Here is a 16,837-nt window from a genome sequence, read left to right as displayed (position 1 = left end):
TAACACAATAAATAATATTTTTTTGTTTTTTGAAATCGTGAAACCCATGTAACCCCTTAAGAGCCGGAGGTGTTGCAATCATGCGGTCTAAAGAAGAAAACAATACCGTATTAAAGAAGAAAACAATACCAGTTCGGCTCGCTGCTATAAACAATGAATGGTGTGATAGAAACAGTTTACAGCAGCGCTACATAATTCTGTTGTTATTTTTGCGCCTTAAGGCCAAAACGCAACTACCACAATTTTGCGCAGAATTTATCGCTCAGTAGAGAAACCGTTAAACACTGGTATGAATACCTTGCAGACAGGGTTAGACGGCAAGAGAGCTCGAAAATTTCAATAAAATCCGTAGAATTTTCAAAATTGTGTTAAATTATGGTAAGAACAACAGTGAAGTGCTCGCGACCGACGATCAGAGCATTTCATTTATGGAGAGAATATTTCCCAGAGAGAAACGTCGAGGAGACTATAAAGTATATGTGTAAATGAACAGCATGACGAGCAGTTTTTGAGTTATCGATGTGAATTTTTGCACAGGGCTTTTCTCAAATTGTTCATATCAGACTACTATAGCAACAAGATAAAGGTTTTTTTATGCCATCTATATCTCTAAAAAAAAACATGCGCTACATATGTCGTATATTTCAAAACGTTTACAACTTTATCTGGACCAAAATTCGTCACCCAATTATTTCTAAACGGTGTATTGCGGTGTATTTCGGTGTATTTGGACAAAAAATTGCTTCATTCATTTCAACAATTTTCCTACTACACGACCGCTAAACGTTGTATAAAAGGCACACATTATTATTATATCTGTAAAGTGCTAGGTAAATGGGTTGCAACTAACGCTTCCACGCTATTTTCAGCTTGCGGTTATGCCTGCCTGTGGCACTATTCCACTAAGTTGCACGTCCGTACGTCCACACGCCTCTTTGCTGTTACAACGCTTTCGTCTAATTATGCTAAATGTTAGAACAGTTTGTCTATTATCTTTATTTTTTCAATTTTTTCCACTGCATAACAGACACATTACGCTGTTATTGTTATTGTTTTCGGTTGGTTATGCGGTTACAAAGCAATTAAATTATGCAGCGCTTTGGTTGAGTTTGTTTTAGCCTCACGCCTGCGCATTACACTTGTTCTATGCGCGCCGGTGTGTGTGTGTATTTGTATATAGCTTTGTTTTATTAAGGTTTTGGGAAGTTGTTGGCTTAGCGCGAGCAAGAAAGCGTCGTGAAAATAGTTGTTTGTAATTGTTTTTTTTTTGTGATATTTTAATTTTTCTTGCAGCGCTGCGCATAGTTGAGTAGATTAAGAGGTCACAATAATTAGCCATGAGTGAAATATTTTCCATTAGCATATTTGGCACGAATTCTCCAGACACACACACACACACAATGCGCATACATAGCAACATCCCGCTGGCGTTGTCTCTCAGCGCAAGAAATGGGTCAGCAGAGAAGATTCTGCCATTGTCTTGCCACAGCAACTGTTTAAATGTGGTAAACGTCGGCCTAAAGCGTGTGGCAGCTATGCGACTCAATAGCTATGAGCCGGCTTTAATTGTTTCTTGATGCGCCAGTGCGCGCGCGCGCATTTGCATTTCCATTGCCGTCGTCAAGTCATTCCGCGCAGTAAGCGCCCATTGTGTTGAGTACACAGCATAAAAGTATAAGTTAAGTTTTTTGTAGTGTGTGTGTATGTTTGTAGCACATAAATTATTTCAGTTGCGCGTAGCTGCAATAGATTAAACACGCGCAGCAGAAGAATAGCCGTTCAAGTTGTGGCGCACGCAGCGCGTGATTTCCCATTCTCATTCTCGGCGCACAACCCGTTTAATATGTTTTAAATAGATTTTCATTGTTTTGATTTTCATTTTCATTTCGCTTTCGTTTTGGTTAGGAGGTCAGAGATGTCAGTAGTGCCGTTAATTTATTGCTACTCGCCTTTATTCATACATATGCATATGTTTGATTGTATATTTGTTTCTGTATTTATGCTTATTCATCTCAATTAATTCTGTGTATATGTTTGTCGCTCAATTTTCGCACGAAAATTTACCGCAAAGGTGCTTCCCTATTTATTTACGCCACTTTCAAGTGTCAAAATGTCATTTAATTTGCACAGCTGTGGAAAAGTGTTGACCTTTAGGCAAGATTTATTAGTACAAGAAAGTGTTGCCATCAAAGAAATAAATTAAATAGCAGAAAAATAAACAGAAAAACGCTAACTTCGAAAATCATAGCGCTGTCTTAGGCAAGTATCTGTGCCAAATTTCGAGAAGATATCTAGACAAATAAAATAGTTTTCTATATAAGAACTTGATTTTGATCGGTCATTTTGTATGACGGCTATACGCTATAGTGTTCCAAACTGAAAAATGTGTTTAGGAATTATAGCATTATCTTGAATAATAATATATATTGAATTTCGTGAAAATAACTTGTCAAATAAAGAAAAAATGTATACAAGGATTTGATTTTTATAAATCAGTTTGCATGGCAGCTATATCTTATAATGGTCTGATTTCGGCGTTTCCGACAAATGAGCAGCTTCTTGAGAAGAAAAGGCTGTGTACAAAATTTCAGATCGATATCTCAAAAACTGAAGGACTAGTTCGCTTATATACAGAGGAACATAGCTAAATCGTTGCTGCTCGTTACGCTTATCAATTTTTTTTAAACTTAATACTATATTTTATTAAATTTTTAACAATTTCACACTTCCTCCGAATATCACTTTTCTATATAATGAAATATGTAAATAACAGCGCAGTCGTCATTTACATACATATTTCTTACAGAGAATGTTAATTCTTAATTCTTAACATTCTATGCCTATTCATTAACATTCTCTGCTTCTTTAATGTAAATTTTCCATTGACATTAAAATAACATAACTGAAACTGTTATAAAGGCAAGCAAGATTTAGAAGCAATTCACCACATAATTTAACTTAAAAATTTAATACATTTCAAATTGATAAAATAATAATAAGCTGATCGATCAGTTAAACAAAAGCAGCTATGTGTATATGGTAATAATCAACAGTTTTCTATGGCAAAATAACAGTGATAGCCCCAAATTTGAATTTTTGAATTGAGAGAAATTTCACGCGAAATCGTTTGCGAACGACTAAAAATAGCGGTACTATAGAAAATGAGTTGTAACAACAATATTTTGCCTAGCATAAGAACCAAAACTGTGCTGCGGAAGAGAAATCTAAAAAAAAATATATATAATAATAAGAAGCGCCCATCAAGTTTGTATTAAAAATGAAAGTTTTATTGTTTTCTGTTTCTTCCGCACTGTTCGTTTTCGTAATGGTCACCACTCTTGGTAATCACCAAATCATTAGCTACGCTAATCGTGCTAATTTATCAAAGACCTCAAATATCTTTCTTACTACATTCATAACGGTTGCTTTATTAAGACAAAAGATAACCAAAAATTAAGCATTATTGGTTAGGTTGCTTTTAAAAAGAAGAAAATTAGAAAAAAGAAAACGTCAACGTGTAATTTACATGAATGTGGGTTAAATATCTAGTAAACATGTGAATGACTACTATGAGCCACAATTATGTGAAAATTATTAAATTGATTAAATGAGTGGTTATGTTATAACCACTTGCAATTTAAGAAACGCGTTTTTAATGAAACTTTGGAATATTTTTGTTAAAAAAAATGCGCATATACGGTACATATAATTTGTGTTGATCCCGTAGCCAATCTCCAAGAAGGTCACCGAAAAAAGATGTCTGGCAGTAAGAGAGATTTTTCTGTTTAAAATTATCGCTAATTCCAAAACAAAACAAAAATATTGTAACTATAGATGAATTAGGTAATGGTCGAATTTTCGTTTTTGACAAAATGACAGCTTCCCAAAAAAATCGTAGATTTAAAAAAAAAAAATTACACTCAGAGTGACTTAAAAAATCGAAATAATTATCAAAACCTTCTTTCTTCGATCTTTATCTGGCAAATTATTTCGTTTAAATACGCATGCGTGACGCATCGCGTTGTTTTTTATAACATCTTACAATGCAGTCGGTAACGGCGCCTAACTGAATTAGCATAAATAAATATTTGCAAGAGATTAAAAATCATTAAAGATATCTTTTAGCTTTTCGCTGCTAGTGACTAGTCGCGATCGTTTGATGTTAACCCACGTTTGCAGGGAGCTGTTGATAAATCCGCGTATTCAACGAGGCATGAACGCTATTAGAAACTATTTATACACGCACCACCCCACTTGGCCGCGTTTCTTTTTTCTAAAACCTTTACAGCTAACCTTGCCACTCTATGCCAATAAAATATTTCGCATATTAACTATTTATATATGCGCTTGCTGCCGCCCACTCACCTGCTCATCTATTGTGCAGCCACGTTCGTCCAACAGTTGCTGCTTCGACTCACCCAGTCCGTCGAGCGCTGCGCAATCCACCACGCGCACACCCATGCTGCCGGGCACTATAGCGCGCACAGTTAACGTGGTGGCTTGGCCCACTTCTACCGCGCCGGTGCCGTCAAGGCCGCCTAATTCAAGCCAAATGCGCACGCGCGGTGTGGCGTTGCTGTTGGTTGCGCTAGTTGAAGCAACACCATCACCAGCGCCACCGCTGACATCGTCGCTGCCGCTCGCGAGCTTTGTTAATGATTCAGAAGTTTTGGCGGTCGCGGCGATTTGCTCTTCTTGTTCTGCATTAACAGCCGTTTGTTCCTTCAATGTTTGCGCTTCAATATTAGACGCTTCCGCTTGTGGCGCGTCGGTGAAGTCTTCATTATCAAGCGCTTCGGTGGCAGCTGTTACATGGTTATTATGCTTTTGCGCCGCGTTGAGTGTGCGCATGCGTCCGTTTCTGTTGTAAACGTAGTAAACCGTTGTTAGCACACAAATCGCTTGTACAACAACACAACTTACCTATAATTCGATGCCACTTTCCACTCTTGCCCCGCTTTTATTCTAGCCCTTTTGTTCACCATGCCCGCTATCGGCCCCACCATCATGCCCATCGCTGTCGGCGGCAGCTTACAGCGCACCGTACGCAATATATCTGAGCTTTGGCGCAGCTTTTGCTCCATCTGCAACATCACGCGCACAGACAACTCCATAACGCCATCTGCGCGCGGCTCAGCGCGCACACCGCAACCGGATGTGGGCAGCCGCAAAGTGACATTTTGATGTGCGTTGCCGCGCGCGCTGCATTCTAATGGAAAGTCCTTGGCGTAGACAAGGCCACGGAAGTCGCGATTCAAATCGATGCGCATCGTGAAGAGGTCACGCGTACAATTCGTATGCACGGCCAGCACTTTATAGCGCTTCTTTGGCAGATTACCAACATTACGCCCAATTTTAGTGGCAGCGAACGCTTTGACGGTGTTAGCCGTCGCATGTGGCTGTACGTACTCCACATCCGCTACTTCATCATCGTAGCGATGACGTGCGCCCACCTGTCTAGCATGCGCTGCTGAGAATGTTGTTGTCGTGCTTGTCGGAAATAGACGCTGCGTGGTTAGAAGCGTGGCTTCCGATGATGAAACCAAAGGTGCAACCAATGATGGCGCAGTAGTTGGCGTTGCGGCAGCTTTTAAAGCAACCGACGCGTTTGCCGTTCTGTTTGCCCAGACACCGTGACACATTAACAGCAGTGACAATGCCAGCGGCAGCTGCAACACGCTGACTGACATGCGCAGACGTTGCAAGAACATGAGTACTTCGATTTAAATACCGCTAAGCAAATAATATGACGGCAAGAACAACAACAACAACTGTTGCTGTTGTTTAACTTGTGGGTTATGGTATTGTGATTACTATGTGCGTTACAGCAGCTAAGTTGAGCGTGTTCGTGCGTGGTTGTTGTCGTTGCTGCTAATGTCAATTTTCTTTGAGATTAGCAATATTAGTTTAGTTCTTTCTGCATCTATGTTGCCCTCCTGCGTTGCTCACACGGCTTACTAACAAATAACGTTGCTTTTTTTAGAGCTTCGTTTTTCTGTTGTCGTCACTCGTTCACTTCGACACGACGTAGCAGGCGCCTGACGTCGTTGCGCTTGGCTGCCAGTTGTAGCTAAATGGAGATGTTCTTGTAAAGCAGCTGTTGCGGTTTTACGGATTAACGGTCAAAAGTAAAAATTCTGAAATTAAAGAAAACATAATTCTGATTAAAAATTTAAATTAATGCTAAGGGTAGGCAAAAAAAGTGAAAAGGCATCTTATATATTGATGAAAAAGGTGTCTAGAGCTACCTAAAATAGCAATTTCTAAAAAAAAACGTGTTTTGCGGATTTCTAAGTTTCAAGTGCACAGAGACCGCAGTTTAAGAAAATTACTTTTTTTATACGAAAATCTTTCATGAAATAAAAAACCTAAAGATGTATGTAGATATATTTGATATACCGAGAGGTGTGACCGTAATTACTAGAAAAAACATTAGCTTCGTCTGCACCCGAGCTATAAAACACTTCACAGTTGCATTTTTTATAGCATAAAAGGGTATAAAGACAGCTTTATCTTGACTTTGAACGGTCAGTTTGTATGGCAGCTACATGTTATAGTACTCCGTATGTATATGCAGTTACATATGAAAACAATAATATCTGCCAAATTTCGTGAAGATATCTCATCAAATAAAAAAGTTTTCCATACAAGCACTTGAATCCGATTTTTCAGTTTGTATGGCAGCTATATCTTATAGTGGTCAGATATCGGCGATTTCAATAAATAAGTAGCTACTTGGTGAGAAAAGGACGTGTGTAAATTTTCATATCAATATCTCAAAAACTAATTCTCATTAATATATTCTGTTTAGAATATACTCCAACTAAAAGGAACTAAACAAAAAACCAAAGGCACTACAGTTCATACAATAAGTGGTTCAATATTTTAAAATTGAAATTTGAAATAATGTTTTTTTTTTTACTTTTTCACGCTCAACTTAAAGCGTTCATTTCGCATATAACTAAATACAAATTAAATAACTAGTCGCTAAGAGATTAAGTTGATAATTTTTTTAGCACACGCACATAGCCCATAGCTAACTGCATTCACACGTCTTGTCACCGGAACTGCTTATTATGCGTACCATATACCAGATATGTATGTATATAAATATATGCGCTCGCATAAGTTGTTGTCAGCACTAATTGTTAGGTATTATTAACTTACATTGTTTGTTTTTTTAACTATTTTTTTCTAATTTTTTGTTTTAGCTTTTTGTTGTGCTCTACCACTTCAATTCAACCGCCAATTCATCATAATGCAAATGCTCCAATTTAAAATTAGCAGCAGCGTTTAAAAAATCCCAGCGACATGCAAATTCAGCGTGACAAAAAGTGGCTGGGAAACAGCAGCATTGTGGCTGCAACAAAAGCATTATGAACCCAAAGCAACAAACAACAACGTGCAGCGTTTTAGAGATGACTTTTTAGCCAACAAACGCCGCGGCGCTGCCCTAAATTTCCGCACAAAAGACGTTGGCCCAACAAATATATGTGGCACTTGCCAATGCAAATAGCTATGTAAGTATGTTAATACAAATACGTAAGCACTTTGTATAAATACATTTAAGTGGCTTTATTCAAAAACTTCAAAATCTTAACTAAGCCACTTCGAGGCACTTAATTACAAATGCAAATTGTCTGCAGCGCCCAATGGGGCGGCATAATAAATAAACAAACAGTCAAACAACTGACAGCTGGACTTTGTTGTGTGTATGCTTCACTCAAAAAATGTCAATTGACAGCAGCACAAACAATGCAAGCATAAGCATCATTTATTTAAGCCGCCATCCAGTGGCAGTACACAGCTGAAGGTTATTTTGAAAACAAGAAGCAACAATACAAATAAATGATAAAATTATTAAAAGAAAATCCGAAATTTATTTTATGTTGTCGTTTAGTATAAATTACAAGTATTCAATGTTGATAGTAATAATTTAAAAGGCTTAAAATTTTGTTAATGGTGATTTTAACACGGCTTAACATTTTCTATTTAGACAAATAAAATTACAATAACAATAAAATGTCGCTTTTACATAGATAACGTTTTGTGTGCAGCTGCGCAGCTTTTAGAAGAATGAACATTTTCTATTATTAAATTAATCAAACAATACGGGCTTTACGTGCATGCTTCTAGTAATTAATGCAAATATGATTTTATGTAGATATACATACATACTTTATTCTACTTATATATAGACTTATTTGCTGCTTAGACTTTTGCTAAATGCTAAGCTGAGCTTCTTTTCGAATTTGTAAAGATTATTAATCAAGAAATGGAGTAAATAGAAATTGGTCGTTCCTACGACAGCTGGGTCTACTTAACAGAAACGCTACCGAACTTTTAAACGACCAAGATCTGTCAACTCGGCAGCATACCTTCAAATTACTGCCGAAATTTTTTTGGCCGCTACAACAACAACAACAGATATAAGACTGCTTAAGAGCAAATCCTTACAAATCCTATGAAAAAAAGCTAAATTGTAAAGTTGTAGCTCATAATTTATGTGAAAATTTCAAATATTTGATATATAAGTTTTCATGTTTATCTTGAAACAAAATTTTTTTTCTGTAAGAAATTTGGAGTAAGCTAACCTTTTTATGCCACAAACACACTATAATTTAAAATATTTATTTTTTCATTTTGTTTTAACTTTTTATTGAAAAAGCACACTAATTTTTAATCGACAACGAAATTTAAACCATACATCTTTCGGTAAAACATCATTTGACTCGGCTAATAATGTCCAAATCTTTGACAAATTTTGCGAAATACCAATTCGCAGAGTTATTTAGCTAAATACCTAAATATTTATTTAATCCAAATACGAACTTGAGTGAAACCTTCAACAAAAGAGCAAAAATAAATATCGCCAAAGTTAAATGCATATACAATATAATAATTGTATAATACTTTGGGGTACACTGTTAGCTGAAGATAACATTACGAAAGAGCGAAAAAAAGACACGGCCAACAAAAATATAGTCACCGCTGCGTTTGTTGTTTAACAGTTTGCTGATTAAGTAATATGTATTGATTTTGGCGTATGCGTTCGCTTTTCGAGATGAACGCAAAATTCAAATTGATGAGCTAAATTAATGAAGAAATCGCATAAAAGTAGAAAAAAAGGAGGCGTCAACAAAAGTATGTAATGAATATAGTTAGCCTAAGGGTATATAACGTAATTAACGTAACTATCTTTAAAGCATAACCAGTCATGTAGTGATATGTATGACTACATATTTGCGTGTATATTGTCAGTTGAACCTTTGATCAATCATTGCGCATACAACCGTTAGGCAAAGTCAAGCCACAATTTCATCTCGTTTTTTTTTATCACATACAAATTTTTTTTTCAATCATTACTTTTATTTATTATTCTTTTTTGCCCGATCATCTTCACCATCACGCTGGACACCATCGGTCAATGTTCACTGTTCACTACTGACATAATAATTTGTTTTCAATTTTTTTAGGTTATTTTACTTTATTAGCTTTATTTCTTTTAAATGGCCTCTAGCAAGCGCACAAATTGAAATATGCAGTTATACGAATTGCACTATGCGCAATGAATCGGCATGACGTAGCGCTTTTCGTAATTATTGGCGCATCGTAGCGCATTCTATTAGGCCCTTAACATCGCATTTGTTGCTGTCAATTGAGTAAATATGCCACGGGCAGTTAATTAAATTCAATATCATCGCGCAGAGATGGCGTGTGAAAAAAGCTATTGATTGTCATGGACTTTTTGTTGTGCTTCCTATATTTATGCTACATAGGAGTCGATTTAGCCATGTTCGTCTGTCTGTACGCCCTAGTAGTTTCTCAGTTTTTGTGATATCGTTCTGTAATTTTGCACACGTCTTTTTCTCCCCAAAGCGCTGCTCGTTCGTAGGCACCGTAGTTATCGGCCAACTATCGCATATAGCTGTCATACAAACTGAACCCAAAAAATTATGTTTTTGTATGGCAAACTTTTTTTATTTGACAAGATATCTTCACGAAATTTGGCGCAGAGTATTTCCGAATAAATTTTGCGGATCAAATCACTATAGCATATGGCTGTCATACAAACTGACTGATAAAAATCAAGTTTACGATTTGTTTATACTCTTTTATGCTATAAGAAATGTACCCGTGAAGAGTATTACAGCTTGTGTATGGCCGAAAGTAACGGTTTTTTTGTTCTTGTTTTTTTTTTTTCGAAACTTATTAATTTAGCTTTCATAATTTAAAACAAGTACATATATAATTTTTGTTTAGTCTCTAGCATTATTATAATTATTTCTGTTTATTTTTTGCTTTTATAAATTGTACTCACCACAATGCATTTGATATATGTTCTGGCAATATTAAATTAACTTTTGTTAGAATTTTCATCAGTGTGTCTGCTAATGTGCACTATTTTATCTCAATCATTCATCAATGCATTCAATTCTATTACTAGCGTTTCACAGTTATAGTCGCATATCAATAACAGTTTATTTGCACAAACTCTATGAGCACCTGTTTTAATAATTTCCTGACATTTGCGCGTCGTACATAAGAAACCAATATTTATTTCAAAAATTTACGCCTAATAAATAAATAAATGAAACAACAGCGGAGTGCTGTTAGAAAATTGCATGTACCGGCGCTCGAACGGAAGCAACTGACGTCTTAAACAGTGAAATATTCGCAAGACGTTAAACACAAAATACGTAATGCAAAAGTTATTATAACGCGCTTTTCAAATCAAAGCAGACGCAAACGCTAACGCGCACAACAAACGACCAAACGCTGCCAAGTGTGAAAATATAATAAGCGAAGCCAGGCCAGCGAGTGGCTTTGAAGAAATGCAGATGTTGCTGTTGTGTTGGAGGAAAAATTACCAGCTACAACAGTAGCAGTGGTAGCAGCAGTGGTAAAATGAACAGCAGACACCGCATATAAAACCAAAGCAACTCTTCCAAGAAACTGAAATAAGTTAACAGCAGTGCTAAAATATCTTAACATTTCTCAGTACATGGCGTTTGTTGCATGCCCTGCAAATAACTATGAATGAATGAATCGCTGGCAGATATACATATGTATGTATAGTGGCGTTACTATACGCGAGACTTGAAAATCATACGCGTGCTTTTTTATCGCCTTTGGTGTGTGGTTTAAACCATAGTTGCGGGTATGTGCCTTCTGTTAGTGCATAACATGACTTGCATGCTTCAATGCAATGCCACATGACGCCGTAGCGTCAATATAAAATCCGACAACTGCCACCCATTTCGGTTGGATCTTGTTAGTGCCAACTTCCGAAAACACTTGGCGCTTCATCAATAATTATATAAGCTTAAGTAAATGCAGTCATTAGCTTCAGCTTAAAGCTGGTACCAGGCATTAGATATGTACACTAATATAATACGAAGTCAGTTTTAATGCGTTCATTGCACGCAGTTACCGCATTGGGTGTCACATTAAGACCACTATTATAAAATAGTATACAAGTGCACACACATAGCGCGTATGATCGTGTGTTGTGAGCAGTAAAATGTATGGAGAAAAGAAGAAATGTGTAACACAAGTTAAGAACTTGTACCATAACTGTTAAGTACGTAACACGTAGCGTACTTCAAGTATTGCGCATTCTTACGCATATGAAATAATAGTGGAAAGGTCGTGAGAATTGAAGCTAATATATGTAAATATATGCAAAAACAAGAGAAACAAAACGGTCTAAAGCGCTAGAGAGAATACCACTACGCTTAGCGGCGATTTTCCGGCAAGCGGTGATTTGTTTTAGTGACACATTCACACATGAGTACACGTAAAAATATGCGGATGCAATTACTTGGCATTATATAATTTCTTGATTTGGCCTAAAACCGCTAAGTTCTGACTTTTCGAGCACACACTTGCAACAAATCATGACATATTTTAAACATACAAATATAAAGTATCTGCTTAACTCTCTACTTATTCATCGCCTTTTTGCCTGCAATAAGCAGTTATTATGTAGTTAAGTAGTCGTTTGTCATATAGATATCATAAAATTCAAAACAATTAACACATTGTGCAGTAAATTGAATTAATTTAAAGGAAATATTCGACAGGAAATCCTGTATAATTTTATTCACTTAATATTCAAAATATATATTGAAAACAGCTGGGCCAGCGCTCACAATAGCTGGTTTTGGCGGGCTTCTAAATAGCTTCTGTGTCTATTGTTGCTTCAGGTAAAACTAAATTGATTCAGCGATATTTTGATTTCCTAACAATTGTTATAAATCTTAATATAGAAAAGCCATTATAAAAATAAAAATAATAATTTGCATACTATTATTAATAAATACACACCTTATGTAATAATATTGATATTGATATTTTTAACGCAAAATTTCTCATGATTATTTTCGTAATCATCGTTCATACTTCAAACTATTGAAGAATATTTAAATAATAAATTTCTTTTTTTTAGAAACAAACACACAACCAATTAGAAAGCATAAAAATAATTTTAAAAATTTAATTAATTTGCAAAAAGCACCATTCTATGCACCTCTGCACTGACATTATTGACACTACGCAGTGAACGTAGACCCTATTCACAATTAATTCATTTTGACACTTTAACAAAACGTCATATTTATCGATTGTGAATGAATCAGTCAGTGACGCATTAAAAGTATTTTAGTGCTTCTATTAGCCATCTCACCGTTTCCCTACAATCCTGGAATCAACTCTTCGAAGGCGGGATTTTAAAGTACTTTTTTTTGTCAACAAATAATAAAAGCATCTACATATATTATAAATTTATTATAAACAATTAATTAACTACTAAACGGTGATACGCACTGTCTACGAATACTCACAAATCACAAGTAACCGGATTGCGTACAGTATCATTAACATTTTTCATTGCATCACTTTCACACGCTTTTGCTGACGCTGTTAAAGAATTTATGAGATATTTTGCTTATAATAAAGTGAATTTAAGATAACGTATTAAGAAAATATAATAAATAAAGAAAATGTGCGACGGTGTGGAAGAAATAGACGAGTTTATCGAGTTTGAGTTGACTAAGGATTGCGACTCTGTGGAAGAGGAAACCTTTATATACGAAGAGGAAGACGAGGTGGAGGTGGAACAGCTGGATGATGTATCAATTAAGCCTGAATCGATTATAATGGAGGTAATCGACGAGGACGACACTGAGCAGGGATACGAGGTAGCCGATAGTCTAGTGGAGGTAGTGCAAGATACATTGCCAACGAATGTCGAATTTATTAAAGAAGAAATTGTGCCGAAAACAGAAATAGAACATTCACCCACTAACTCACATAAAGGCCCTAAACGTTACCTGCTCTTTGACGAACTTGTTGCCAACATTGTCGACTATGATGTTGATGATACCCCTATTGTTGAATTCTCCTTATCGAACACTGAAGCCGACGAAAAGTTACCAGTCGAATGTGGTATATGCCCTGATGTGATGCATAAATCAAAGCTTTCTGCTCACCTTAAAACACATTTGGTTCCCGGTACGAACCGATATGCCTGTATTTATTGTGACAAATCATACAAAGATCACAGTTACTTGGCTGGTCACTCTCGGCGGCACATGGGCATTAGACCGTATGTATGCGAACCATGCAAATTATATTTCTCCACAAAACAAGATCTACGGGTACACAATCAACGACGACATCAGGAAAAAGAACACATATGTGAAATATGTGGAAAAACGTTTTCACAAAATACAATGTTAAAGCGACATCGTGAGTCTACGCATGAAAAAATGAGACGCTTCCAATGTGAGCATTGTCCCAAAGCGTACTACAAGAATTTCTCACTACAGGAACATGTACGCAATGTACATATGGGCAATAGACGTATGCTCGTGTGTCCTTTTTGTGGCATGCAGTGTCGAGATGCGCATAAAATGGCACGACATCGTAAGCTATTGCATCTTAATCAAAGTCATTTTCATTGTGATATTTGCCAAGAGGAGTTCACGGATATAAGTTATTTCGACGCACACAAGCGATCAATACAGTGTCGCAATAACACGCAAAGAAAATTGGAAGAAGAGCAATTGCTGCAACAACATGAAGAGGAGGAAGAATTACTACTACAACCACCAAACGAAAATGAGGACCAACCTGAGGAAGGGGAAGAACAAAAGCAATATCATTTTGTAACACACCAAACGGATCAAATGCAATTGCAAACGCATGCAGATGATCTATGTTTTGAAATTACGGTAGTGAATAGCGATAACTAGAAAAAAAAACAAACCAGCAATGTATTACATACATATTTAACACAATAAGAGCCTTCAACACTTTCCATAACATGGGTATGCTATAATAAATTTATACGAAAGTAAAATGAGTTTGAAGAATTGATATGCTGACCTTGTTTCTATTAGTTAATAAAGAATACATTATGTATCCAATAACAAATAAAGCTAAACCAACGATTCTATAGGTTGTTGTTGTAAAGCCTTGGCATATTATATAACCAAAATAGTTTTGAAGAATACTGCCGAGTTGACAGTCCTAGTTAGTGAGCATTATAGAAATGGCATCTTTTTCTCCAGTGTTGTATTTTTTATATTTATTTCAATATTTTTTTATTGACTGGTTTACCGATATCTCATTGTATTTACTTATCAATAGTAACACACAAATCACTAAACGTATTAAATAAATTCGACATATTCACTATCTGATGCTTCGAGTGTCTCCAACGTCGCTATGGCTTCAACAGCGTGCGCATCATTTTGGTGCTTCAAAAATGAATCATTGTCCTCAAACTCAATATCACAACACGCATACTTATATTTCGTATTCTCGATATCGGGTAATTCCTTAGATGGATTTGTTTCAGTAATGATACTAGATGCAACACCGCCCCGTAAAATGGCATGTTTGCTTTTTTCGTGCCATATCAATGTAGGTCTCTGATTGAATCGCATTTTGCATACTTTACATATGTACCGCAAAGCATTTTCATGCAATTTCTTATGCATTCGCAATGCTGTAGATCTTGTAAACTTTGCTTGGCATTGATCACATGTATAATTTTTTTCTCTTGTATGTACTACACTGTGTTGTCGTAAATGGAATGCTTCATAGAAGCTTTTTTCACAGTGATCACATTTATATTTTCGTTCACCAATATGTCGTTTTTCGTGAATATTTAACGCACCATTTGTGGTATAGCTATTGCCACAAAAGGTACATACAAAAGGCCGTTCGCCTGTGTGCCATCTAATGTGTGTATTCAACTCAGTGGGTGTAAAAAATCTTTTGGTACATTTTGAACAACTAAATGGTTTATTATTCGAATGTCGCCGTTCATGCTTGCGTAAAATGTACGCTGTCGCAAAAGCTTGGTCACAAAATTTGCATTTATACTTTCGCTCTTCTCCATCACGGGTCTTATGATGTTGAACGACCTGGCGGAAAGATGCATTGCTTGAAGCGGAACTTTGCTCAATAGTTTCCTACGAGTGGTTTAAATATTTGTTTATTATATTCACATGTTTTTAGTCAATATTAAATTTATATCTTACCGTTTGTTCTGCATCATTAGTAGTTTGTTTGTCTACTTCTGTCGTGACTAGCGATATTTCCGTAGATAAGCTTTCTGCATTTCCCGCATAGCCACATTCACTTTCTCCATTGGTAAATGTGTTTTCCGGATATTGACAATCTTCAATTACTTCATTGCAATCGTCAGCATTTCCACTATCCTCCAAAGCTTTCAAAACCTCCATATCATCAAATTCGAGGGATTCATTTGTGAAATCCTTATTATCAATATTATCAAAATGATCATCAAAGATGTGATTCAGAAACCTATCATAAGCAGTAAATTGTTTACCACAAAACTTACACTCCAGCATCGCACGGTAGTTATCATTGGTAACAAACACTTCACCGCAGTGATATTTCTGTTGCGCCACGGCAGTCATTTTATTTATATTGTATATTGTATATTGTTTTAAATTTTTATTAATATTTATTAATCATACGTTGGCAAAGAAATAAAGTTAGCAAAACTTTTAATGCAAATAATTTGTGTGAAGAATTTTATATGCCACACATGCTTGTTCTTTCTGAGAAGAGTGTTCACAATGGATAGTTTCCCAACCAAATGACATCACGATAACATAGCACCGCTTAAATAAGAAGCGGTTGTTATAAACTAGAATAAACGGTAACTTCAGCTGTTCTAACAGCATTTAAAGGCATAAAAAGATCTTTAAAAAAATAAAATGTTAATGCAATCACAAGGTTCCCCTTTGTTTACATTTTTATTAAATAATGACCCTTTTCTTTGCATTTAGTCAACTTCACAACCTATGATTACATTTAAGGTCAATGACCCCTTGGTTTACATATATCCAAGTCCACAGCCTTTGTTTACATTTAGCCAAGTCCACAACCTTAGTTTACATTTAGCCAAGTCAACAACCATTGTTTACATTTAGCCAAGTCAACAACCTTTGTTTACATTTCAGGCCGTTGCCCCTTTTGTTTACATTTTATGGGGTCAATGACCCTTTTGTTTACATTATGAGGTTAATGACCCTTTTGTTTACAATTTTCCGAGGTCAATAACCCCTTGGTTTACATTTTATGGAGTCAACGACCCTTTTGTTTACATTTAGCCAAGTCCACAACCTTTGTTTACATTTAGCCAAGTCAACAACCTTTGTTTACATTTAAGGCCGTTGACCCTTTTGTTTACATTTTATGGGGTCAATGACCCTTTTGTTTACATTATGAGGTTAATAACCCTTTTATTTACATTTTTCCGCGGTCAATAACCCCTTTGTTTACATTTTATGGA

At 36.0% G+C, this 16,837-nt stretch overlaps 3 protein-coding genes across 4 annotated transcripts in view; 1 reads left to right on the top strand and 2 right to left on the bottom strand.

Annotated features, from left to right (window-relative positions):
* Positions 1-16,837, bottom strand: part of cyr (cypher) — an 80,760-nt gene that overhangs the window by 10,124 nt on the left and 53,799 nt on the right. The window contains exons 2-3 of the mRNA XM_036359460.2: positions 4,924-6,137; positions 4,366-4,861 (exon numbers count right to left, since the gene is read on the bottom strand). Coding sequence (XP_036215353.2) covers positions 4,366-4,861; positions 4,924-5,711 — 1,284 coding nt within the window. The 5' untranslated portion in view covers positions 5,712-6,137. The remainder of the gene's footprint in view (positions 1-4,365; positions 4,862-4,923; positions 6,138-16,837) is intronic.
* LOC106619714 (myoneurin) lies at positions 12,637-14,271 on the top strand. The gene has a single exon (XM_014237949.3). The coding sequence runs from the start codon at positions 13,005-13,007 to the stop codon at positions 14,256-14,258; it is 1,254 nt and encodes a 417-aa protein (XP_014093424.1). The 5' UTR covers positions 12,637-13,004; the 3' UTR covers positions 14,259-14,271.
* LOC106619723 (zinc finger protein interacting with ribonucleoprotein K) lies at positions 14,566-16,109 on the bottom strand. 2 transcript variants are annotated; one of them, XM_014237970.3, is made up of 3 exons: positions 15,878-16,106; positions 15,555-15,791; positions 14,566-15,485 (listed from the first exon to the last, which is right to left on the bottom strand). In XM_014237970.3, the coding sequence occupies exons 1-3, from the start codon at positions 15,902-15,904 to the stop codon at positions 14,679-14,681; spliced, it is 1,071 nt and encodes a 356-aa protein (XP_014093445.1). In that variant the 5' UTR covers positions 15,905-16,106; the 3' UTR covers positions 14,566-14,678. The 2 variants fall into 2 exon arrangements, with proteins under 2 accessions (XP_014093445.1, XP_014093436.1); XM_014237961.3 differs by having other exon boundaries at positions 15,555-16,109.

This window comes from Bactrocera oleae, chromosome 5, assembly GCF_042242935.1.
Source record: "Bactrocera oleae isolate idBacOlea1 chromosome 5, idBacOlea1, whole genome shotgun sequence".
NCBI lineage: Eukaryota > Metazoa > Arthropoda > Insecta > Diptera > Tephritidae > Bactrocera > Bactrocera oleae.
Note: the sequence above shows the minus strand (reverse complement) of the source record. Positions and strands in the feature narration are given on the sequence as shown.